General features: G+C 39.7%; 1 protein-coding gene across 4 annotated transcripts in view; it reads right to left on the bottom strand.

The window, feature by feature from the left end:
* Positions 1–27,444, bottom strand: part of SLC4A1AP (solute carrier family 4 member 1 adaptor protein) — a 55,271-nt gene that overhangs the window by 23,985 nt on the left and 3,842 nt on the right. For 3 of the 4 annotated variants that reach the window (XR_010384251.1, XR_010384250.1, XR_010384249.1), the window contains exons 5-14: positions 27,050–27,189; positions 23,638–23,798; positions 22,473–22,542; positions 21,924–22,110; positions 18,686–18,797; positions 16,454–16,694; positions 14,578–14,664; positions 13,828–13,895; positions 13,198–13,267; positions 11,704–11,846 (exon numbers count right to left, since the gene is read on the bottom strand). Coding sequence is in view for 1 of the 4 variants with exons in the window: in XM_010991283.3 (XP_010989585.3) it covers positions 11,797–11,846; positions 13,198–13,267; positions 13,828–13,895; positions 14,578–14,664; positions 16,454–16,694; positions 18,686–18,797; positions 21,924–22,110; positions 22,473–22,542; positions 23,638–23,798; positions 27,050–27,189 (1,186 nt within the window). In the remaining 3 variants the exon portion in view is untranslated. Of the gene's footprint in view, positions 1–11,496; positions 11,847–13,197; positions 13,268–13,827; positions 13,896–14,577; positions 14,665–16,453; positions 16,695–18,685; positions 18,798–21,923; positions 22,111–22,472; positions 22,543–23,637; positions 23,799–27,049; positions 27,190–27,444 lie in introns of those variants that run through there. The other variant, XM_010991283.3, reaches the window with a different exon arrangement.

Here is a 27,444-nt window from a genome sequence, read left to right on the forward strand (position 1 = left end):
TCCAGGGTTAACTGGAAAATCCCCTTTTAATCAAGCTTATTGTTGAAAGACTTTCTAAAATACCGGAGTTCAGTTTCCTGCCTTTCTAAGCACAGGAGATGCAGCAATGCTGGGCAGGCAAGGGGAACTGTTGAGTCAATGTCTGGATGGCCCAGCCACCTGGGCTGAAGGGGGCGGCAGCAGAGCTGCTGGAGGTCCTCTCAGGCCACCAGCCAGGGGGCTGCTAAGGGTCAAGGACCAGCTGGTTGGGGCCAGAAGATCACAGCACTGAGACCTCACCAGCCTCTTTGCAGGACTCGGGCCCTAGGGCTTAACATTCACTTTGGGAGCATATCTCACTCATAAGCTGGGAACTTGTTGAAAACTGGTACTGGTACTGGCAGGGATGTGTGTTGAGGCTGAATGTCACGACATAATCCAGAGTGCCTTCCCTCTGAGAAGAGTTAGATTTGGAACCCAGCAGATCTTAGTCGGAATCCAGACTCTTCCACTTCCTAGCTGTACGACTTTAGGCAAATGCCTCAACCTTTCTGAGTTTCAGTTTCCTCGACTACAAACTGGAGATAACAATACTCATTCATGGACTGGTTATGAGGGCCAAATGAAATCATGTCTGCTAACCGATTGGTAAGGAGTTTGGGATTTAGTAAGTGCTGGATAAGGGGAAATAACTATTTCATTAGGAAGTAACAGCTGTTATTGTTTAAAATCCAGTCTGATTCTCCAGTTTTTTTTTCTTAATAGGGTTAACAAAAGTCAGTATCAGTCACCTTCCACTTTCCATAACAGACCTTTGAGAAACTGTTTATAGAATCAGATGTCTCATGCTCCCGCCTCCCTTTCATTCTATGCTATTATTCTGAAATATAGACACTAGCTTTAAAATCAGAAAACCAAGATCTTGATTTTGCAATCATTATACTAATCATTGATTCAGTCAAGAATCATCCATGGATGGAAAAGTTTGATGAGGGCAGAGTATTCACAGGCTTAAAGGATCTCCTCTTAAATTACTTATTAATTACAAAGGGAAAAAAAACAGTAACTTTACAGTGGAGAAACCTGGCAGATACCTCCTTAACCAAATGATGCAAGTTAATGTCACCAATCCTGGGACAGACATCATTTTGGCTCCTGATACGATGCACTGAAATGCAGAGCATCACTTCTGTGAGATTCCTGCCAACAAATGCCTAACTTGAATTTGGTCATGAGCAAACATCAGACTAACCCAAGGTGAGGGATGTTCTACAAAATGACAAGCCTAGATTCTTGAAAAACACCGATGTCACGAAAGAAAAACAAAAGCTAAGGAACTGTTTTAAATTAAAAACTAAAGATATAGAACAATTAAAAGGAGTTAAAATTAAAAAGAATGTGTGATCTGAACTGGCTCCTGGACTGGGGAAAAATAATCAAACATAACATTATTGGAACAATCAGACAAATTTTAATATGGATTGTACATTAAATAGTAGTATTATATCAATTTTAAATTCCCTGATTTCAATTTTATGTAAAAGAATGTCCTTGTTCTCGAAAAATTCACACTGAAATATTTAAGGTTAAAGAGGCATAATGTCTGCAACTTACTCTAAAATAGTCCAGAAAAGTATAAGCATGTAAAAATGCGTGCATAAGCGTGTAAAAACACATGCAAGGAGAAATATTAAAACAAATGTAGCAAAATGTTCACATCTGGTGAAGTTGAGTGAGGAGTATAAAGTTCTTTGTACTTTGTACTAATCTCGCAGCTTTTTGGTAAACTGAAATTATTTCAAAAGAAAAAGGAAAAAGAAAAAGAAGAAAAAGTGCAAGCCAGGGCTTCGTTAGTGCCAGGCACAGGGCCTCACGTCATTTGAACTGCAGTGCAGTGAAGTAGAAAGAGCCCTAACTTGGAGATGAGGTTCAAACCCAGTCCTGCCAACTGCAAGATACTCTGGACATCTGTCTTCACTCCAAAGTGTAAATAATGCCTTTTCCTTAGGATCATCAAGAGAACTAAATGAGGGAATCTATGTAAAAAATCTGGCACGTGCCAAAGTATTATTCACATATTCTACAAGTATATGCTGCCAAGGGTCCAGAAGTGAAAAATACAAACAGAATTCTTGCTCTCGGGCAGCTTATACTCAAGTCAAAAGGAGGAAAATAAATGACTAAATGAAGGGCAGACATATAATTACAAACTGCCATAAATTCTATGAGGGTGATGGAGTGTGGCAGGAGCGACGGGGAGAGATGGGGAAGCCTACCACTTGTAGGGTGGTCAGGGAAAGCCTTACTGGGGACATGCCACTTAAGCTGGGCTTGAAGAACAAGAAGGAGGGAGGGCTTGACAGCCTAGATGGTGGGAACAGCAGGAGCAAAGGCCCTGAGGTGGGTAAGAACTCGGTGTGTGCAGGAACTGTGACTTTCTCTCCTCAGCTAGAGCTTTTATAACTCCTGGTATGTTCCTTAAGGGAAGGGTCAGCATAACACCCAGCACAGATCGGACATTTGGTATCTGATGAGTGAATAAGCAAATGGGTGCCTTCGGTTTCAGCATTTGCCGTGAAGAGATCCCCCTTTTCCCAGCCCTTAGCTGCACCATGTAGTGAAAAGGAAGGAGGCTCCCTCTGACCTGGTAGCTCTGGAGTTTTCCTCTCCATGGGCAGTTTGCTTAGATCACAGCGCAGGAAGGGACCCCAACAGTCCCATGCTCCCACCTCTCGTGGTCGAAGGAAGAAGCCGAGGTCCAAGCTCAGGACAGACTTGCCGGCCCCACAGCCTGCCTCGTTTATTTGTTCAACAGGTTTGTTCAGCCATGGCACAGCCTGTCCTAACTCTGGAATATTTAAAAGATGAGCCAAAAAATCACAGAAAAATGGTCTGCTCTTGGAGCTTAGGGGAGGGGCTGCCACGGTGGGAAGCAGGGTTCAGCCAGCTCTGGCACACAGTTTTGGCTTGTCCTTTGCTGTCTTTTTCCCTCCTGCCCTTGGGAACCAAAGGGACTCCAACAGGATTTCCTGCCTCAGTTTCTCCAGGATCATGATGTGATAAGACTAAATCACTCAGCTGTAAGATCCCTAATTCTAGTCTCCACCCTCATTAGCTCCATTGCAAACCCCAGCTTCTACTAATTTCTGAGTTCAAGCCACAGCCTGATCCACTTAATCAGCCCAGGGATGGAGGTGCTGGGCCCTGCACCTGGATGGTTCTGCCCCCCTCTGCCTACAGCGACCTCTTTCTCTCTGCTTGTGAACTCTTGCGTATCCTTCAAAACCCAGCTGTTATGACACTACCTCTAAAACCTTGAACTGACTCCTCCAGTAGTCTGCCAGCTACTCTTTAAATTTTAAAAAGCCCGACCAGGATAAACAGGATAGCTCAAATGCTGAATTGCTTTGCTTTTGTCTGACTGGACACTAACTCAGTGTAGTCATGCTAGTTATTATTTCGTGTGGGTCAGAAGCACTTATTTGCATAAGTTACATAAATATTTGATTACGAAAGCCTTGGAAATGGTTATCTTAAAAATGCAATTTGTTTGGCTGACAAAATAATTTATTTAAACATTAATTAGGTCCAGGGTAGTAGAGGGGGTGGGGTAAGAATGACAGAAGGAATCCCAGTGGTAAAAAGGTGACTCTGTATGACTACACTGGTTACAACAACTACTGTGGATACGAAGATCATGGCGACCAGTAGCGTGGTTACGGGAAAGTAGCCAGGCGAGGTGGTCATCAAACTAGCTGCAAACCATACTAAATTATTCCATTTACAACTTATCCCCAACAGGTGGTGAGGCAGTATTTTCCAAATTGAAGATTCATTTGAAGGTGGCTCCTGCCACCTGCTAACAGCAGTTCAAACTAAATTTTTTCTATCATGCACCTGAATGGAAGTATGATGTTGGGTCTCTCTGAAGTTTAATTCTGAGTTTTCATTAAAAGAAATTTGCTTTCATTGTTTTCTTAATTGCTATGCTTCAAAATCAGTTTGTGTTTTATGCCCCGCCCCGCACTGCAGAGCAAGTCTTGTGCTAAAAGCCCAGTGTGACAGTGTCACAATGTAGTAGTGTTTTACTGGTTTTTTAATAAATCCTTTTGAATTAAAAAAAAAAAAGGTGACCTGAAGGTCCTGTGCAGCTTTTTGATACACATGGCTGCTTCATTCCTCCAAAAGGCTTGGTACACAGTAGGTGCTCAGAAAATATTCATTGAATACTGTGAATGTGTGAAGATGTAGGAGTACACGAAGATGACACAGGGGCCACTGAAGCCTCTGTCAACCCTAATTGGCTGTCCCATGGGGACCAGACCAAGAACCAATCCAGGAGCTGTCCTAGTCTCAGGCTCTTTTCCCCTGACTGAGAGACATGCCAATCCTTAGCGTTCACCCGAGTAGCACGAAGACTGGTCAGAACCGGGAACAAGGTTGTATATTCTGGAGCCCCTCCAGGGAGCAGGGGCAACAGCCTGGATTCCAGTGCCCACTGCAGCCCCCTCTGGCCCTTTGATCCAGGAAGCTCGCCAAGAAGCGGAGTCTGGCCAGTTGTGGGAGGTGCTGCTCTCCTTCACTTCCAGGATTAGCTCAGACCTTAAAAATCGCAGCCTGGCGCCTGCTCTTCTCATGACAAGGAAAACAGTAGATGTCAGAAGCCTCCTTAGGTATCTGGAAGAGAACAGCTCCTTCTGCTCCCTCCCTTCCTTGTATGAGGTCATTGACTCAGGATGACAAAGCAAACAGTGACGTGTTGGGACTTGTTCCCAGACTGATTCCAAGATTTCTCCAAAAACCTTCCCCATCCTCAGAATGGCAGACCCAGGTGTGGACAATAAACTGAACTGGACTCAGTCCTTGGGATCTGGGAAATGGACACTAGCTTGGAAGGCATCCTCTGGGGTGGTAAAAAAGAGGTCCTGCATAGACCTTGGTAAAACCTGGAATCATGAAATTAGCACCACCGGATCCTTGCACAGAGCTTTTCCAGGCTGCAGCATGCTTTCATTTATCCTCATTTGAGTTAAGGAGGGCAAGAATTATTTTCTGACTTAGCAGATGAGAAAACTGAGACTTACTGAAGGTCAGTGACTTAATCAGGATTACATGGCTTAAGGGTCACAGGGCCAGACTTGAAATTAGTTTTGTGATTCTGGTTACAACATCTTCCCACCTCACCACAGTTCCTTGAACTTCACTCACTGTAGACCTGCTTCACACTTTGGGTCCTGTTGCATCTCACCACACTGTTACTTACTTAATGTTTTTCTCTAAATAAACTCACTTTAAAAATTGATCTCATTCTAATATATAACTACGTAACAATATGTATGTGTGTATTTGTATACATAATAACATGTCTATTTATGTGTAACTGCTAAAACTAAGCATTTTCATCCTCCTCCCCTAAAGTCAACTCTCATAACGCCAGGGATACTAGAGCACACTTTGGGAAACTGTCCAACTGTCCTCCACCCTCCCTGCATTACTAATCATGGACCTTCACAGGCTGGCAGCCAAGTGGCTGCCCTTGTTGAAATGCTCACCCAGTAGGATCACTCAGGACCACCACTGTCGTTGTTAGGGCTGTGCCTCCAAATCACAGAATTACTGAATCAGGGAGGGTAAGAGAGAGATCATGGAATCCAACTCCTAAGGGGCAGAGCCTCAGACAACACTCCCACTCACAGTCCTAAAGATTAAGGGGGCACCATTCAGAGACAAAAAGAGGAAGCAGGTGTAGTGTTTGCTCTTGAAACTGACAAAACTTACAACAAACAACAGAAAACTAGAAGGAAGAAGCAAAGGATCTGGAATCGGAGAAACTTTAGACTTGGTTCCACTATGATCTTGGCATTGGCATGCCTATGGACAAGTCACTTCATGTTTCTGAGCCTCAGTTTCCCTAAACAGAGGTGATAATATCTCTTCTTTTTACCTTTTAAAACTGACAGGAAGTTCGGATTTTCAAAATAAGTGTGATATATCAAAATATCAAGTACACCTTTATTATATACAATTTTGTCAATTACTCCTCAATAAAGATGGGAAGTGAGGGGAGGGATAGGTGTGAAAAAATCCTCTGTAATAGACTGTAAGTAATGAATAGGCAATGCCCAAACTCCTGTATAGAATATTTGCATTGCGACTGGAGAATGACTTTCTCCAGGTGAAACTAAGCACTAGAAACAACAGGCTGGGAAGAGATTTGGGGAGCACCATCTGGGCCTTACCAGACCTAACTTGCTGCTTCCAGGTCTTTGCCTGCAAAGACGTTGTTCACCTGAATCACCTGCTGCCCTGAACTCCTTCAGAAGCCTGCTTTTCTTCACTGATTCTTACTATCTTCTGCTTTGAAACATTTGTCATCTAAAAGGCCCCACTTGCAAGTTGCTGCATAGTGATAGGTCTTTACTGCCCTCTTGTGGCCATTCTCTGTCACAGCTGCATTGACTTGAAGGGGTGTGCGTGACAGTCTGAGGAAACCACAGCCAACCCTCAAGATCAAGATTTTCCAGGGCCAGCAGAGGACTTAAAGCCCAAATTAAAGCCAGCTGCTGGAGTCTGGAGCTCCTTGACGGGAAGAGGTAGTTCTGCCTGATTTTTCCCCAAATAGGACAGGAATCCAGGCTTCTATCTGCATTAACCCTGCTAAAACGGTTAGTTCCTATATTGTCCAGCTCGTCTGGAATAAGCTCTGGAGATGAAAGCAGCTCTAAGGTCCCTTCTCTGCCCAGAAAACCCAAAGGTAGGGAGGGCCAGGATTAGAAGCTGACCTCCAACCCTGACTCATGTAAAGCAACAGTTAAGTGAGCACCTATTTTGTGAACTAGTAGGTGCCACGGGGTGCAGGTGGGGTATAAAATAAGATAGTGTCTGTCCCCAACTCATAATGTTCATAAACATAAATAAACCAAGCATACATATAATTAACAGGTATCAGGCCATCTGAGCAAGGGCTACCACAAAAGTAGAAATAAAATGCTGTAGAGCTGGTGGGGAAAGAGAGATTAGTGACAGCCAGGTGATCAGGGTTTCCTGAAGATAGTGAGACTCAAGCTGAACTTTAAAAAAATGGGTAGAATCTTCCCAGCAGACAGACGTGAGCAAGGAAGACCACAATGACACTAATAACAACTACATTTTGGGGAGTGGATTATGTGTGAAGCATGGCTAAAGGTTTTAATAGATAGCTTCATGATACTATGAGTTAGCTATTATGTTGTCTGTTAAATAGACAAGGAAACCGAGGCTCAAGGCCATGTACAGCAAGGTTTGATGGAACATACAGGAAGAAGTAAAAGAAAAAGTTGTGTTTGGGGCAAATAATCTATTATTACCAGAATATCGGGTACACTTGGTCAAGTGGCAGAAAGGGACAAGGGCAGATGTGGATGAGTTATGATGATCCAAAAGTACAGGAACCCTATGATAAGGGATTTTTAAAGCCTCGAATGAATTTGGATAACAGAGAATCTTTTGAGATTTCAGAGCAAAGTGTTCTGCTCAGTGATCATTTCAGGATAACCCAGATGTGTGGAGGAGAGCTTGATGAGGCAGGGACAAGAGGGTGGGAGGTGTGTGAGGAGTCATGAGGCAAGGGGAGCTTGGGTCAGGGCAGTGGGCAATGTAGAGGAATGAATCCTAAAACCTCTACATGGAGAAACTGTTAAGACTGACTTGGGGGACGAAGAAGGTGGAGCTACCCTCCGTGGAAACCACTGTCCCCTCATCACATGCTGAATCCTCAAACCTGTCACCAATGCCAGGTCCTCCTGGGGAAGAAAGACTTCTGGTCTCACGTGGAATAGAAGTCTCAGTCCCATCCGGGCTGTGGTTGTGCTAAACCTCTAAAATCAAAGCCAGGCAAAGCCTACTCAGATTGCCGAGAAGAAACCTTGAAAATGGTTCTCTGCCCACAACAAGTGAGGAACCTCAGGATCAAAGAGCAGCCTGTCACAAGAACACATCATACCAGTTTGATGCTGTGACCCACCCTTCAAAGGTTAAGGAGACTTATATGTCATTTCCCAGCAATTCGTCAAGCCTGGTTTGGTCTAGGCTGTTTGGTCAAACAGGGTTGAACCAAACCTTGTATGGGAACTCAGCCCCACCAGGGGTTTGGATTCCTGCTTTTGACTGCCACAGGGCTGGCAGGCTTCCTTCTGGCTCCTACACTCAGGAAGCCGTCCACAGCTGCTGGTCACTTGTCACACCCTATCCAGGAGGTGGCAGCATTTCAATGGCAAAGCAACACATCCCCAGGCTGTGGCTAATGGCTTCAAAGTTTGATGAGAATGTGTCATATTTCCCAAAGAGCTAACTCCATCCAGTTCCAGTGAAGTAGTAATGGGTAAAGGCTTGGGCGACAAGGAGACAATGGGACTTCATACTTCCTATCCTAGATCGGGACAATTCCGGGAAAAATATTTATAGCAGGCAGTCAACACTTACTACATATACCAGGCACCGTGAAAAATCCTTAGAAATTTCCTAAAGCAGTCAAAGAGATTTGTTTTAATGTTAAATACATACTCCTGACCTTTTCTTTCCAGAATGCTGCTCACTGTGGCACTTACTTTACTTTTCCCCGAATAAATGAGTACCCATAGCCAAGAAAAACTTTGTTCCCAATACCAAAGATATGAAGGTCAGCTGTCTAAGACAGAGGTCTACCTGCAAAATTCCTGCCTGTCACTTGGTCTTTAAGCTCACCTGACTCAGATTCACCCAGTAGAAGACTGAAACCTTTCTCGGGCCCTCTTCTGAGATCCAGACCTCTGTATCTAACTGCTTTCTGGACATCTTTACTTAGATGTCTTGAAGTTCATCAAGTTCAACTTGTCCAAAATGGACAATTTCTCCACCTCCACGTGGTCCTCCTCCAGCGTCCTCTCATCTCAGCAAATGATGCCATTCCCCTATTCAGATGTATAAGCCAGCCAGCTGGGAAATCACCCTCCAGCCTTCCTTCCCCATCACTCCCAGACAATCCATCACTCGACCTTAGCCATTCTACTTGTTAAAATATTGCAGGGACCTCTTTTCTGTCTTTGCATCTCAATCTCCACTTAGTTCAAGCTGCCATCATCTTTCACCTGGACTTTTGCAGCAAACTTCTGACTGGTCTTCCTGCATCCTCTCACCCTCTTTCATCCTTCCTCTGCACTGTAGCTTGAGTGTTCCTTTAAAGATGCAAATCTGACCGTTTCACCATCACTAACACCCCAGTGGCTTCCCATTGCTGTTTAAATATGGAGGCAGATATGATACAGAATTCCTGGGAGGCCAGTAGAGCTGTCCGGGCACACCTTGCTTACAATTAACCAGTTGTGTTCTTGCTGTAACAATGTTTTTTGTAATGACTAATAACTTTCCTTTTGTTTCTATGAAAAGGAGAATGGATCACTTTGATCTCTGGTAACCACAAAACTACAACCCATATAGTTCACGAGGGGATAATTAGCCCTTTGAATAGAAACTTTTCAAATATCTTAAAGATGTTGTAAGGAATATCTTGTGCCAGATGAGACACTGAAGATGAATTAGCCTAGAGCTGGGGTTAGGCCAAACCTGGCCTGCCACCTGTTTTTATCAGTAGATATTTACTGGAACACAGTTACACTCATTCATTTGTGTATTGTCTCTGCCATCTGTACCCCAGCAGAGTTGAGTAGTTGTGACAGATTGTGTGGCCTGCAGAACCTAAAATACCTGGCCGTTAATAGGAAAGTTTGGCTGACTCTGCTCTAGAGGTTCTCCACTATGGGCTGCACGTTAAAATCACCTGGAGTGCTTTTAAAAGGGATCACCTCAGAGATTCTGACTAAATTAATCTGACGTGGATCCAAGCATTACAATTAAAAACTTTAAAAATTTCCCTAAGTGATTCTAATATGCAGCTACAGTGGAGAATCGCTGATCTAATCCATCTCCTCTCTCACAGACAAGAAGTCAGCCCAGATGTCAGGATTTGTCTCCTTTTTATAATGAATAACAACTACCAATATCTACAAAGCCCCGTGAAGCACAGCCATCGACATGATCTCATTCGATCCTGGAACAAATCTGAGGTTCAAAGAGCAGGAAGCATTACTGTCCCTGCTTCACACATGACAGAACTGAGGCTCAGGGAATTTAAGTCATATCCCCAAAGTCCTATTTAGCAAAGGGAAGCTGAGACTCATGTGCAGGTCTTTTGAATAAAGTGCACTGACCACTAATGTTAATTGTACAAGCTACACATTTATATTTTATTTTGGCCTCTGGAGTCCTTTTTGCCTTCAGGGTCTCTAGACACAGGACCAAACCCACTGCTCTCAGAACATTTAGAAACCTACCTCCCTAAAGCATTCTACACTCTGTGGAGCCTCTAGGACTCCTCAGGGTCATTCTGAGGGTGGAATGAGGAGAAAGGGATTGTATGCATGAAGGTTTGTGTGTGCAGATCCAATCCCCGTGCCCTCATTTCAACCAGAGCAGGCATATTTTTAACCTGTTCTAGTATTAGGATCCCGTATACAGTTTTGTTTGAATAAAGAGTTTCACCCTTGAAGACCACTGATCTGGCTCAGACCTTTATCCACTGTTTTGAACCAAGATAGCACGGTTACTCTGCTGCCAAATTGCTGTCACTTTTTACATCGTCAACAAGTTCTTCCCTGTTGGTCTAAATGACGTGCAAATTAACAGTCTCATAATACCAATACTGGTACTGTTTTTTGAGAAATCAAAGACTTATTTTTAACAGACCAGACATCGGTCAGGGTAACTGAAGCTCCTTGTTGCTGCTTCCTGCCCACCTCATGCATCCAGCATAATCCATACTGGGAAAGCACCATCCTCATCCAGTCTCTCTTGCTGGGCCACAGCCTTCCTCCTGCCTGCTCACTATGTCTGCCTCCAGCCCAGTCCTCAGGCTCTCCACCCTGCTTCCACTCTTAGGTTTTCCTTTCCTATGAAAGTGAGGCACTAATGATGGGGAGAGGGGAGTGTGGGTTGGGAATAAGACATATTCTTGCATTTCTCCAGATTTCCAGAGAGGAAGAAACTTTTATTCCCCTCTCTACAGAGGTAAGAAGCCCCACAGTGGGCAAAACACATCCAGTTTTTCACTCTATGACCTTATTTGCACCTTTCCACTGGAGGAGTGACTAACCTGATTGGTCAGAGTCCAGGATATTCAAAAGACTGACTTTTTTCTATCAGGATTGGTACCTGACTGCATGAGGTGTGCTATGGTCTGACCTGTCTCCTGATAAGTCTGGGTCTGTTCTCAAACCTGGCAAAAGGATTACAGTGGGAGGGAGTAGGAGGCCCCACTGTGTATCTATTTGTAGTTCCAAGAATGACAGGGACACCAAGGGTCACATCCATGGCATGGCCTCATCTTTCAACACTTATTTGAGGAGAAAACTATCAGTGAATCTTAAGAGTCTAACTGCCAGAAGCACCCCATTGCTCAGGAAAAGTATAGTCCCTAAAGCTTAAGAAAGACATTGTAGCCTTAAATAAACATGAGACACCTTCACCTTCTTATTTTAATAGAGCCATGTCTCTCATGTTACTAACTCTCAAAAAATACGGTTCCTTTTTACATACATACACAAACACTTTTAAACATAAATATCAAATTCAAGAGAATCAGATAGGCAGATAAATTTAGGAAGCAAAGAGCACAGAAGAAAAGGCCAGTCACCATATTTTACAAATGATCACCTGAACTCCTTCTCTGGACATTCAACTTGATGTATTATTCAAATATCCCATGTCACATGGTCCACAAGGTCTTCCTTTGGGATTTGGAAGCAATCAATAGCCATATTTGTCATTAAGATGGGTCCTGCCATCTCCACTTTGGCCTAGATCAGAGTGAAAAGAAAGACAGACATTCACATTTCCAAGTCAGGAGGGAAGAGATATCCAGACATCAGTGGACCAAAAGGTAAAAGACTTTCTGTGTACGACTTCAAAATACAGTCCTCTTTTTACCTCTACCCTAACACTTATTAGCATATAAAAAGCAAACATTTCTAGTAACTAAATTTCTATTAATTATTAGTATATTAGAAACCCAATCCATAGAAAAGCAACCTGTGATGAGCATATGGAGAAAGAAGCATCTTATACATTGCCTTAACAGTGTATGTAGGAACATAAACTAGTATAATCCCTACAGAATGCAATTTATAGTATCTTAAGAAAGTTTGTATCTTTTGATCCAGTTTGTTAACTTTTATGAATTTTTTTCTACAAGTGCACCTACCTCTACACTTGCAAAATTACATATTAGAGGATACTTACTGCAGACTTGCAAAAGACTGGAAACACAGTAAACATTTATTGAGGGAACTGATTAAATAAGTAAGATAGATATACTTAAATAAGTAAGATAGATCCATACTATAAAAAAGAACTATGCTACCATTAAAAAAAAAAGAAATCTATAAGTACCTATGGAAAGATTTCCATATGGTATTAAGTGCAAAACAGTAAGGTATAGAATATGCTTCCATTTGTGTAAAAAGAGCGGTGAAATATTATGTATTTTATTGCTTTCATAGGCATTTTACATAATACATATAAGAAATTATAAGGAACTAATATTTGGTTGTCTTTCGAGGAAAAACTGAGCAGCTAAAGAACAGTCAGAAGTTTTTTCTTTTTCACTTAACTGTAAATTTAAAATACACGCAAAAGTGAAGAGCAAAACATAACGAACCTCCATGTACCCAGCACCCAGCTTTATCAATGTGTGGCAAATCCTGCTTCATCTATTATCCCTCCCCTACCTTCCTTCATCCTCCAGCACTGGATTATTGTAAGACAAATCTCAGATATCATTCCATCTGTGAACATGTCTGTACATATTCCTAGAGATAAGAACTTTTTCTAAAAAATGTAACTCAACATCACTCACATTTTTAAAAAATTAACAATAGTTTCCTAGTATCATCAAATAACCAGCCAGTGTTCAAAATTATCTGACTGGCTTGTAATTTTTTTAATACTTGTTTGGTTGAATAAGGATCCAAACAGAATCCACAAATTATATTTGGTTGATATGGCTCTTTGTATCTTTTAATCTACCTGGTCCTCCAGAAGGGAGATTTTTCCACTATATACTCTTGTAAATTTCTTATTTTAAACCTTAAATATATTACCTATTCAGAAACCTAATCTTAGAGGAAAAGAAAAGTAAAAAGATTCTACCTTCAGGTGGGACCCACACACAGTAATCTGGGTCATCTTCTGGATATTTTGAGGAAAGTGTTGGCGGAAGCTACAAAGAAAAGTAGGTTATTTAATTCAAAAGAATTTTAACTCTTAAGAATTATTGTCCCTATCCCTATTAGCAAACAAAAATTAAGAGAGAACAGTTTCCATTAATGATTTTGACATAAAGTAACCCAAAAATGGGGGAGCATTCATTCTTCGAACTTTGATTTTTTTCCAAAAAGTCTCAACAAGCTGATTTTCAGCCAGTGAGACTGAAATGATCGTTTTTTAAAAGGGCAATCAACACAGGTATGAGTTCTAAATGATACAACCCACACAGAGGAAAATGTGACATTTGCCTTCTGATCCAGGTGCAGAAAAGAGTTAACGTAGCAAGCCTGCCTGCTATCCTTTGAAAGGCCTCTTTGCAAGGTTGGCCCTTAGCTGGCATCTCGGAACCTGGACTTTGGGAGGGTTCCCATTACTCTGACAAGAGATTTCTAGCAGAGAGGGTAGAAGGCAGCATAGAACTCTGCCAGGACAATCCCTCTTTCAGAAGAGGTCCACAACAAGGGGATTCATTTTTACCTCGAGAGAAGTGAAGATTATGACTGAGGTACTTACTTTGCCGGGGCCAGGAGCTTTCTTTTTCTTCAATTCATCTCTGCTTTTCTCATTTTCATTCTTTGACGCTAATTTATGAAAAAGAAAATAAAGAGGTGACAGCCATTTCAGAAAAATAAAACAGAAGAGAAAAACTCCTAAGAGAGCATTATAATTATTGAAGAAAACATGCCACAATCTAATTCTCAAAAATTCCTTCTACTATTATAAAGACTATATAAAGAGAACTGTCCCTTTATTAATAACCTTAGTTTTCAGATCCTATGCTTGAATTTAATCACACCTTTTGAAAAGGTAAAGGAAAATGGGGCTGATTTTACTACTTTACAATTTAGCCATTACAGTTAAAAGCAGTAGAAAACCAGAGGGAAAAAAAACCAGTCCTTTTAATAGGCCAAACTTTCAGCCAATTTATTTCAATAGTGCTGGAATCATGCCCATGATAGGCACATACTCAATTCCAAGAGACATAAAATTGCAGGGGGCTTTGCACGGACAGAGGGAAGCATGCAGGCATTAGGTGCTTTGTGGGTCAGGGAGTGGGGAAGCCCAGGGAAGAGGCTGAGGAGGAAAGGAAAGGCAAACGTGCTGGCACCACACATGAACCTCTCATATATTCCATCTTTGCCCACAGCCCTGGCAGCGGCATCCACCTGGTGTCTGTGCCCCTCAGGGCGCCGCCACCCCTCCTCCCTGACACCAGCCGGCTGCCTGCGGGCGGAACAGCACCCGGGTCCCTGTGCTACTTGCCTGAGGGCTCCTCACGTGATGCAGCTGTTTCACTGATCTCTTGATAATCTTTATTTTGTTTCACTTGGCTGAGTTGAGACATGTTTTCTATAAAATGCAGAACCAAAGCATATTGTATTACTTAATTCGTGGTGGGGAACCAAGAAAACAAAAACAAAAGCAAGAAAAGCTAAGTACATACGTAATCATCCAGTTTTACCATCATTAGCTTCAACTAACCTTAACTAGGTTTTCAATAAATACGCCTCCAGATGTCTAACAGAGAACCGCCAATTGTCCAGCTTAAAAACTGGCCAACTCTTGAGGTAAAACTTTTCAGTGATACTTACCAAAAGCTTTAAAAATGTACATATTCCTTGGCCTAAAAATTATACTTCTAGGAACATAGTCAAAGAAAATAATCAGAGGTGAGCACCAAGATTTATTATATACAAGTATGTTTATAACAGCAAAAATTAACAAATAACTTACATGCATAATAATATGGAGTTGATTAAATTGATTAAGGCACATGCATATGATGGGACACTTTGCCCCTTATTAAAATCACATTTTAAAAGAATATTTTAAGGCATAGAAAAAATAGATTATAAAATAGCATGTACAATACAATCCCAATGTTTAAAAAAAAAAAAAAAGGCCTGGAGTAATCCTTAATCAGCTGCAGATATACTAATTCAAGTATCTTATAAACCAAATTTTAAAATCTGCTATTTTTACACACACATATTTACTTTGGTCCCCTAAACAAACAAACAAAAGAACCCTACAATACTTAGTGCTCCCCTAACATGCTGACTGTTTATATATACCCCTCACAATGTATGGATCAAAGACCACTCAGAAAAAAGTATGTATAAGCACCTTTTTTTGAAAAAGCCAAGCACCGTGCCAATAACTAAACAAAGGAAAATGCAAAAACAAAAGATTTACTTCTCACAGATGAGGAAACAGTAACTTTTCTATTTCTCGAACAACTGAAGGTGAGTCAAGAGGTCTGCATAGCAGGCCTGCTGTTTTTACGTGGACAGGCCAGCTTTGTTTTGGAAGTCCACATGCACACATTCCCACATGATTTAATGCCAGTGTTTTTTTGTTCCTCCTCCAGCTCCCTATTTTCTGTGCAGTCTTAAACTTAATGTAAGCAGCTTGGCTAACCTGCAGGAAAATAACCCCTGCAGTAAACAAGGGTTAAAAATGTACTAAAAAGATAACAATTATCTCTGGGGGTGAGATTGTAGGAGATTCCTCTTTTCTTCCTTGGACTTTTATGTATGATTCAGTTTCTAAAATGAACATATAATCCTTTTATAATCAGAAGAAAATACATTCAAAAAACCAATCAATTCTCTCTTTCACATTTTTCATCAACCTTTTGCTAAGGTGGGTAATACTACATGCCAGGTTCTCTGCTAGGTACTATGGGCAAAAAAATGAATAAGGCCGGATGCTTCATGAGAATCATGTCCACTGGGTATCATTATTTTTAGCCTCTGTTTAAGAGATGGGGGGAAATGAGTAAGGGGAGGCTTATCCTGAGACCACCTGATCAGGCCTCGTCACCCACCCTATTCTACTGCCCTCCAGTCATACAGTGACAACAGCTCAGGACTCTTCTACAGCAGCTATGGTTTCAGATTCCACAGCTTTCAATTTTCTATAATCCTGGAATACACTGGAAGTACTTGCCCTTATTCTGCAATAAGGATAAATGATGACCTGCAACCAAAGAAAGACCAAGAAAGTTTGTTTCCCCGGAGTCGGCTATATCACGTATCACAAAGTATCACAAGGTCAAAAAGCACAGGCAAGAACTGGCTTTGCTTTTTCAAACCTATCCACAACGAATGAACAGGAAGGAGAAGGAAGACATTACCAAGGTTTTTTGTTTCTTTAGAACTCGAGGAGTCTGTGGTGGGGCTCGTGTCCTGCACTGCTCCTTCTGGTTCTGTCTCCTGCGGTAGCCTACTGCCTCCAGCTTCCATTTTCTTCTTTTCATGCTCCTCCTCTTCCTTCTCCTCTTCCTCCTCCTCCTCCTCTTCCTCCTCTTCTACTTCAGGCTCATCCTTCATTCTCATTAGAGCTGGGGGTAGTTCTGGACGCTTGGGGGGTAACTTCTATGATAGAAACAAAACTATGAACAAGTAGTTCTACAATACAGCAGAGACAAATCTCTTCAAGGGGGTTAAGCTAAACGAGCACAATGTCTAACTGCTCTGTGCTGACAGAGCCCACCCAAGTCTGCTGGAAGGACTTTCACATGAAACTGTATCCATCTATGGACCCTTTAGAAATATCTTTATTAGTTTCTAGGGTCAAAAGAATAATAAGCACGAAACACTTGAAACAGCTTGTAGGGAACAAAAACATGTATTCCAGGACCACTTATTGAGTACCAACTGCAGGAATTCTGTCCCATTACCCCTCATGATGTTAAAGGATCTTAATTCATTATAAAATCTTCTAGGGAGTAAATGAGACACACATTTCTAAAAAATAAATCATTTGTGCAGCTTTTTCATTTTAGATTTAACATAATTTCAAGGAAACAAGATATGTAAATCAATAAAACAGATCCTGAAGAAAAAGAAGAAATTTCTTGAATAAGGCCAAATATTCTAATCAAGACCTTTTAATAAAAGTATTAGAAAAAGATGATCACAGCTTAAAGAATATAAAGAAGGCCAAAGTATACACTGGGTATATCACTTTTTAAATACAGGATTTAGCTCCATAATCCTAAGGAAAGCCTTTCAGTAAAGAATTTTTCTTCTAACTAAAACATAAGTAACCTCTCTCCCCAACTTCACAGAAGAGCCTCCATCACAGGTAAACCATATAGTTCTCACTGAGAACACATGGCTGGGACTTCAGATCTCTGCCACCAAAGGACAGTTTACCATAATTCAAGGTTTTATGGGCTGAACTGTGTCCCGCCCAAAATTCATGTTGAAGTCCCAACCCCCAGTACCTCAGAATGCAACATATTTGGAGATAAAATCTTGAAAGAGGTGATTAAGTTAAAATAAGACTGTTCAGGTGGCCCTGATCCAATACTACTGGCATCCTTAAAAGCAGGAGAGAATCGCCCGAGGTGCAAGTGCACGGAGGGACGACCACATTAAGCAGCAGCAAGAGGGCAGCCACCTGCAAGCCAAGGAGAGAGGCCTCAGAGGAAACCAGCCCTGCTGGCACACTGATCATGGACTCCTAGCCTCCACAGTTGAGAGAGAATAAATTTCTGATATTTAAGCCATGTAGTCTGTGGTATTTTGTCATGGCAGCCCTAGCACATTATTATACAAGGTTCAGCTCTTTGGGGTGATGAAAACCCTTTACAAGCTGAGTCTATAAATAAGGATGTACATAAAACAAAACTTATACCAGTGAAGTATCAGAGGATAGTAGGAAGATCACAAAACTCAAGAGACATAAGACCTGGATTTGACTGCATCTAGTTACTTGATGGTGGTGTGATCTTGTATTTAACCTCCCTGACCCTGTTTCCTCAGTTGTGAGAGGTGATAATTCCCACATGTCATAAGGTGTTGGAAGGATTAAATGAAATAAGAAAAACCATATGGCAGAGCCAGGAGCCAGGTGCACAGACTATGTTATTAACAAATGTTAGTTGAGTCTGAATATTACAACATCCATCCACCAGGAAAAAAGCATCAAATGCAGGAAATCTTTTCTTAAATGCAACATTCATCATAAATTAATAAATTGGTACTCTGTGCATATATATGTATATGGATGACTGAAACATTATGCTGTACACCAGAAATTGATGCAACATTGTAAACTGACTTGACTTCAATTTAAAAGAAAGAAGAAGAAATTAATGAATTAAAAAAAATTGGTATTCTGATTCACAAATCAGTTACATGCAAATTGACTGGCATGAATCAATTTTATCAATTCTTGATAATCCTAGGCTGAAGAGAAAAATCCAAGAACCACGTCCTGGGAAAGAAGAGAGCATACCAAACCCACGGCCCTTTTGCACATTACTGTGGGATGAGTCATTTGAGTTTTAAAGAAAAGAGAAAACTTAGCTTAGGATAACACAAGAGCTAAAAGTTTAACACCCTGACTCACAACTTACCCCTACTGTTCCAGTTTTTAATTTGAATTTGCTTCCTCCTTTCATGGCACCAAAGAGAGGCAATGTAAGCTTTTTAGCTTTGCTTTCTCCATCTGTAGCTTGACTTTCAGTTCTAGGAAGAAACAATAATTTTACATATATGTACTTTTTCCAGCGAGGCCAAGGTTTTATCTAAAAATGCCATGACAAAGAAAGTTTTGGCAAAACAAAAATTTCCACAAAGTGAACATTTACACATATGCCAAGAAGAAAGAAGTATGAATGGACAACAGAGTATGAATGGACAACACTGCTGATTATCACAGACATAGAGCTATTAAGGACAAGATGAGGCTGCTACCTTAGTCTAGTAATTTGCAACATGCTATACGACTTCCCATTCATAGAATGATGCCTACAGTACACAGGTCACTGGCAAAGGGGAATATATAAGCATGATCCCATCCCCATGAAGTGGCAGGAGATGGACCCATGGTGTAAAGCCCTACTTCCCACCAGTCTCTGAAGAGGACTCACAGTGCTTTACTTACCTGGAGCCCACACTTGTTATAACCACACACAACAGTTCTGAGCACAGAAGTTTAATAAACAAAAGTGCACAGAAGTTTAAAAAAAAAAGTGTGTGTGTGTGTGTAGGGGGCAGGAGGCAGGATAGCCTGTGTAGTGAGTAATGACAAAGACCTAGTAAGAAACCCTACAACTAGTGAGCTCATCAACATTCTCACTGGCTGGATATAAAGCTAAGCACATAAGAGTAAAGCAGAGGAAGGGCAAAAAGATTGCAGAGATTAGAAAACAGCAAGGAAGAAGAAGAACAGACGAAAAACGAACAGGACAGCAGTTGAGTTGACATGTTCAGAGAATAGGCAGAGGTGACAATGACAAGGTAGCAGGAGGAGACAGAGGGAAGAAAGCCCTACACTTTCTTCTCACTGACTACAGGACAACCCTGCAACCTGGAATGTAAAGACAGCATTGGCACTCCTGACCCACAGGACCCATACAAGAAACTGACTACCCTGTCTACCTACCCTGAAGCCCCATGGGCCATGACTGCCTTCTTTTACTTCAGTGGTGCTCTTGAGCTGAGACTCACCTCCTTTCTACCAGAGACTGACCCACTGCCTTGCTAAGGCCACCACAGGAATCCTGCCTGCCTGGCCTTAAAGACACTTTGTCACATCACCCTTCACAGTCTGTCTCCACAAGACTCAGGAAGCAGAGAAAGGCAAAGGCAAGACCAGCACATATTTCTCAGCTCCATTAAATAGCTTGGCTGGCCAGAAAACATGCAAAGACTACCAAAGGAGATGAAAAAGTGGAAGATGAAATTATAATCAAGGGTTGCTTGTGGATGGACGAGGGGTGGACTTAGAGAGGAAGTTTAGAAGTTCCACTCTCAAGTGAGAAGAGGAGGGAGAAGATCTGAAGGCCAGTATCTAAAGTAGGAAAGGGAGGGGACACTAGGCAGACACACAGGCAGCAGGAAGGGAGGCTCTGGAGGAAGCTATGTGTCTTCTAGCTCAGAACACCTCTCAGGGCTGACTTATCAAATTAAAGGATTACAGGGTTGAAATTAAAACTCACTGTTAATTTGTTTAGTCTGGACTATGCCTCCTGAGTTTTTATGTTTTCTCCATAAAAACAATATTACAAACAGTTACTAAGTATAACAGAAATAGTAAAAATTGTGACAATGATGACAACAATAATACATACATGCCAGCACTTTAAATGCTATTCGTTTAATCTTTTCACTATCATTACTTCCAATTTACAGATGAGGAAAACAAAAATCAATGAAGTGAAATAACCTGCCTCAAAATTCCCAAGAAGTAAATGACAGAGCTGAGAATGAAACCCAGGAAGTCTAACTCTATTGCTAACCTACCTCCGCACTATCGATTAACTCTGATATCATTTGTGTAAATAGACTTCTGTGGACTGAACTATGAATCACTGTATTAAATATCCAAACCACATATAAATCTTTGAACAAGCCTGCTAGTAATTTGGGGATAAATTTTCTGTACAGATGATCAAGAGCTCCAGAAACATTTCATGTCTACAGCTCTGTAAAGAGAGATACCTCTCAATGAATACTCTTCTATGCAGTGCCCCCAGCATCAAGTTACAGGTTCTGTACACATAGTAAATGCTTAATGACAATCAAAAGCAGCACTGTCCAACAGAACACAGCAGACGGACAGCCATCATTTTCCAATGATGTTCCAACAGATATTCCATCACTGGGAATGTTCTATGTCTGCGCTGCCTGATACAGTAGCCACTAGCCACATGCAGCTTGAAATATGGCCAATGTGACTGAGGAACTGAATTTTTAACTTTATTTAATTTAAATATCACATGTGACTACTAGGTGTTGTACTAAACAGCACAGATCTAAAAAAACACAAATTTTCTATAGTTAACTACCTTCATAAGTGAGTGAACACACCTAGGTAGTACCACTTTTTAAAAAGCCCACCTGGAATGTATTCATTGGGGGTTGCTTATTTCTATAACCACCTATACAACATTTTCAAAAATTTGTTATGACCACATAGAACACAATTTTGAAATATCGTCAAGTTGAAAGATTGCATCTCTCACACACACACACTCACACACATTCACACTCACTCACTTAAAAGTACTAACCAACTCTGGGAAAAATTATTCTTAAAATCTTGTTTACAAATTACTCAAAAATCTTCTAGATGTCTGCAAATCTGCACTCACATCTTTTCATCTGTGGCTTTAAAATCATAGATTAACAATGGTATTACATTGTAGTATTTGTTTGTCTCTTATTATGAGTGAGGTTGAACATCTTTTCATACAGTTAAGAGCTACATGTATTTCTTTTTCAGTGGCATGTCAGTTTATATAGTTTGCCCATTTGTCTCGTTGGTGGATCTTTAAATATTAGGGCAATTAGCTTTCTGTGCATGTTACTCTTTAAAGCAGCTTACTTTGCACTAAGAGAGTAAGTGAAAAGCTCAGAGCACTCCAGTGAAAGAGGATTCAATACAGTTTTCTCTAAAAATCCTGTAGCAGGCTATATATCACAAATGAAATGGGCTTTTAGTTACTCCACGAAACCACTGCCTTCTGTGCTTTAAAGAGTTTCTTATATTCTAGTCCATAATGATTACCTAAAAAAATAAAGATATAATTCAGTTATCTATGCAAATACACTTATTTAAAATTCCAAGTATAACTAAGACTGACTTACTTTTTTAGTTCTGGAATCTCTGCTGGCTTTACAATTTTTATCAACCCTTTAAGTCTCTGCTGTTCCTTTCTCAGTTCAAAAGTTCTCAGGTGAAGTTTCTTCCGGGACACACCATCTAACGCACTCCCTGATTTCATTTCTGACATGAATGCATCTAAAGAGTCCTGAGATGGTGACTCTGAGAGAGCTGTCCAAGAAAGGGATAATAAATATTCAGAAAAGTGGCCTCAAATATTTTAAAATTCAGTCCAAGTTTCCATAGAAAAGTCACTAACATAAAGCTAGACAGATGGCATTATTGATATTAAGAATAAGGAAACTGGTTATGTCTTAGGACATCACTTTGCCTCAATGGGCTTTATTTAATTCATCTATTAGAGGTTACACCAAGTAATTTATAAAGTTCTTTCTAGTTCTAAAATGCTATGTTTCTCCTTAGGAATCCATACCCTATATATCTTATTAACCAATGTAGCCTCAGTGCCTAGCAGAGTACACTACATACAGTAGATGCTAAATAAATATTTGTTTAATGAGTCATTACCTTACCTTTGCTGGAGGCTTTCAGTCTCTCAGAAATTTCAGAGAGTTCCTTTTCAGCATCATTTAACTTTGCAACCTGGAACGGGCAAATTAACAAGATTAGCAAATGCTTTCCTTCTTTCAAAATATGGTAGCTTTCCTTATCTTCCTCCTCTTATTTTTATTATTGTGAAAAGTTTTAAGAGGAATAATTCAGAAGTCCAATTAAATCTGCTCCTCCTAGAGTTAACTTTTTTCATTTGTTTAATTCTAACTGAATTAACTTCTGAATTAAATAACTAAGACTTAAACAGAAGGAATGCATAAAACACAGACTTTATTTTACTCAAAAGAAAGAACTCAAGGCATTTGTTTTCACTGATGAATCAAAGGATAGCTATTGGGTAATGTTTTAAGCTCTGCATACTACTTAATATAGTGAAACACAGGCCATCTTATGATAATTTCATGAAGGATACACTGTTTAAGACTACAGGCATACCTCATTTTATTGAGCTTCACTTTACTGAACTTTGAAGATATTGCATTTTTTACAAATTGTAGTTTGTGACAACCCTGCATTGTCAGATGATGGTAAGCATTTTTTAACAATAAAGTATTTTTTTTAATTAGGGTAGGTCCTTTTTATTTTCTAGAAATAATGCTATAACCCACTTAATAGATTACAGTATAGTGTGAATATACCTTTTACACGTACTGGGAAACCAAAAAATATATGTGACTCACTTTATTGCAATGTTTGCTTTACTGCAGTGGGCCGGAATCAAACCTGCAAAATCTCTGAGGTGGGCCTGCATTACCAAACTACTCAAAATTCCTCTCATGATTCTTGATTGCCAAAAGCCTAAGGTCAAGTTTACCTCAGATTGTCCCAATTTGGAACTTTTCCTTTCTTTTTTGGGAGGTAAGATCATATCCAAAGAATGCTCATTAATGGGTCAATACTCACCTGGAGGTGGATAGAGTCTCTAGCAACAAGCTAAACTCTTCCCCAACTTAGATAAGACTAGTTGTTTGTAACCATCAAATTTATGGATCACAAAAGTTATACTTCAGTACAAGATTTCAGTGCTACTGCTTTAAAAATTGTAATTATAAAACAAATTTAAACAATACATTATTTCATTAAAAAAATTAAACCACCACAGCTACTTCTATAAGTAATACTTGCCAGTGATTCAAAGGTCTCTGGCTTCTCGTCAATCTTCCCAGCCTTCTTCATTCGGTTCAGACGCTTCTTTTCAACCAGGCCAGTCCGATCAAGATATGTGTCATCGTCACTGTCATAAAAGTCTTCATCTTCCCAGTTCTTGGCTTTCCTTTTCCGAGATACTAGAGGTAGATAAAATAAATGATAATCAATAAATTTTAAAAAGAGAAAAAGAAAAAGAAGGCAAGTAAGCAAGTAGCTTAAAATATCGCCATCAATTATTGAAAGAGACGATTCAACAAGCTGCCAAACTACATATAAAAACAAAGGGCTAAACCTTGAAGCCATTATTATAAGTGAAATAAGCCGAATAGAAAAAGACATGTATTGCATGAGTTCACATACATGAAGTACTTAAAATAGTCAAATTCCTATAGGCAGAAAAGTAGAAAGCTTGTTACCAGGGGCTGGAGGGAGGAAAAATGGGACGTTACTGTTTATTGGGTTCCAAGTTTTAGTACGGGATGATGAAAAAGTTTTGAGACAGACAGTTGTGATGGTTACTCAACATGAGTATATTTAATGTCAAGGAACTGTATACTTAAAAACGCTTAACATGGTAAATTTTATGTTACATATATTTTACCACAATAAAAAAGTTAAAACAAAGGGCTAATTTATTTAGTGAGCAAAAAGCTCTCAAAAATCAATGAGTGAAACAGGAAAAAGATAAATGAGGAAAAGATCAATAATCCAAAAGAAAATTTTTAAAATAATAAAAGCAGTCCACAAAAAAAGACAAATGGCCAACAAACATTTAAAAAGATGTTAAACTTTTTTAATGACTAAAAAAAAACAAATTATGAGAAACTAATTCTTACCTATTAGACTAGAAAAAACAGAAGAAGGTTAATAATGCCCAATTTGGCAAGAGTATGGGGAAATGGATTCTCAAACAGTTGGTAGGAATGTACACTGACATAATCTTTTTGATGGTCAATCTTACCACATTTGCCAACATTAAAAGTGCAATCAATCCAGCAATTCTACTTACGGGAATTTTTCCTATATATATCAATGCAACATGGTAACAGTGAAAATCTAGAAAGCCCATCAATAGGGGACTATGGGAGCTATTACTTTTTTTGTCTACCCCATGTCATCTTACCTGCCTTGTTCTGGTAAAAGTACCCCCGTCCTCTAGAAAATTCCTCCCCCATTCCATTTGGATTAGGGGTTTCATGTGACCAAAGCCAGATCAATAAGACTCCTTCCTTCATACTTATATTTAGACATAGGGGAAAAGAGGCTCTCTTCCTAATGAGGTTATTAAAAAGGGAAGATATAAGTCCAGGGCCGTAAGCCCCCAGTTTCTCAACATGGGGTGAGAATCTGTCTGCAAAACAAACAAACAAAAACCTGCACACATGAGACAGACTCACTCACAGATTCACACAGACAGCTTTTATGTGTCCTCCTGATACTGAGTTCTGATTTGGTAGCACTAAGTTCTGCTTCCAGAACTTGAGGTCCTGGTTCATGCAGCTCTTCCTTCAGTCTTGTGAGGTACTCTTCCCAGCTTCTGCAGCCACTAACCTGGTCCTTAAACTAATCTGAATTAGGTTTCTATTACTTACAACCAAAACAGTCCTATTAATATAAACCTGATAATTTCCAGGTTAAGTTGGTACACTGAAATACACATCTAATTTCATTCTCTCCTCATACCCTACTAAAACTGCAGCAAAGAGATCTTCTTTAAAAGACATTAATCTACAAAGACAATGAGAAAAGGAGTGGGGACAGCAACACCAAATTTTTGGAAATTAGAAAGTAGACAGATGAATGGAAACTAACTTAGCAGAACCAAAAAAAAAAAAAGAATCCTAAAAACCAACAGTGGGGAAAGCTGAGAATCAATCAAGAAAATCCTCAGAAGGATCTGAACTGTGGCTGGATAGTAGTGCTAAAATGAGGACTGGGTAAAAGCTGAGAAACAGATCCTCCTCCCTACCTACTCACCTTCTTCTAAAATAATTATATTTTCAGGGTGGAGAGTTTAATAAAGTTTACTTGCAATACATCCTTTCTCAGGAATCCTCTAAAGGATGTCCACCAAAACAACAGTAGACCAAGAAAAATGAAAGATGTGAAATCCATTGAAGACTACCATCATCCGTGCCCCCTACTGCTGTACCAGCTTTCTAACCTGCTAAAACTACAGAAAGATTTGCTCCACTAAAACAAGAGAATAAACTAAGAAATATGAGAATCTGAGAGTCACGAAAAACAGAAAATTCAACCCTGGAGAAAAAGAAAGGAAATCTTATGGAAAACAGTAAGGTGAAGTCCCAGAAGACTGTTCTGCAGCAGGCCTAGAGAGCAGTAACCCCTAAAAGAATGAGAACAGTGTTCTTCAGGAGAAATGTCTCCCAAAAAATCAGAACTGATAAATTACTTAATGTGACTGACCATGTGGGAAAACATACTGAAAGGTGTGGGAAGAATGAGTAAGAGGTATCAAAAAATCAAACACATGAAAAACAAACACAATTATTAACTTCAGGGAAAACAACAACAAAAAAACTGTTCAATTGTGACTAATATCTGCATAAACATAATCATGTAAATACTAAAATACTAACTTAACAAAGTCAATAGATAACATTCAAAATAAATGACTCAAAATATAAAAGTATACCCGTTTTTTAGAGATACAGATTTTTTTTCTACATTTACTTTTTTTAATTGAAGTATGTTAATTTACAATAGTATATTAATTTCAGGTGTATAGCATAGTGATTCTGTTTTTGTTTTTGTTTGCAGATTATATGCAATCATAGATTATTACAGGATATTGGCTTAGAAATATGGATATTTTAAAATGCCAGAAGAAATAATTGAAAGAGTTAAAAGCCTTCTAGGGATGAAGACTGGGGAGGGGCAGAACAAAGAACACTTATATCTTGTTTATAAGCCTTAATAGTTTTAAATTATACATAAGTTACTTTGCAATAGTAAAAATTAATTTTAGGATAAATAAAAATATAAGCCTTATTAATAAATAATTAATACCCAGACAGGTTTTGTTTTTTTTTTAATAAGGTAAATTTAATGCAATGTTATGGAAAAATATCAGGATACATTCTTATGTTAAAAAAGTCACAAAAGAGTATAAGTAATATAAATGCATTTGTGTATGAGTGCTTGTTTTTGGTAAAGGATCTAGTTCTGAATCCCATTTATATGCATAGAAAATGTCTTGGAGAATATAAACAGTACTGGGTATGAGTTAGGGAATTTATTCTTTACACCTCATAGGATTCTGCACAATTTATATTTTCTGCCTAAAAAAAGGTTTTACTACCTTATGTATTCAATTTTCCTTCTTTCTTTCTTTTTTTAAAGAAAAAAAGTGCTCCCACATACTCACCTGCCTCCTGCCGAAGCAATCCCAAAGTATCGAGGATTCGACAAGCTTCCAGTGAGCACTGGATCATTGCTTCTTTTTTCTTTCCTGAGTGAATAGCCTCAGCCACCAGCTGTTTTCCAGTTGAATCATCCACAGGTAATCTGCATTGGTTTGGAAGGAATTACAGCACAGCATTAAGCTCCAATTTTCATGAAAAAAGTACTATGCTATGATAATAGTCATGTTTTTTGAAATGGCTTTTTAATCTCCCAGTTCATTTTGTTCTATCTTGCCAAGGTTGGACTTCAAATCCTTTCTGTCCACTTTTTACCCATCCCACCCCACCCCCAATGCGTTACTAAACTATCAAGGCCCAAATTCAGGAAAAGCCTTAACTTTAAATTAAGACTAAAGTT

Source organism: Camelus dromedarius, chromosome 15 (genome assembly GCF_036321535.1).
Source record: "Camelus dromedarius isolate mCamDro1 chromosome 15, mCamDro1.pat, whole genome shotgun sequence".
NCBI classification, from domain to species: Eukaryota; Metazoa; Chordata; class Mammalia; order Artiodactyla; family Camelidae; genus Camelus; species Camelus dromedarius.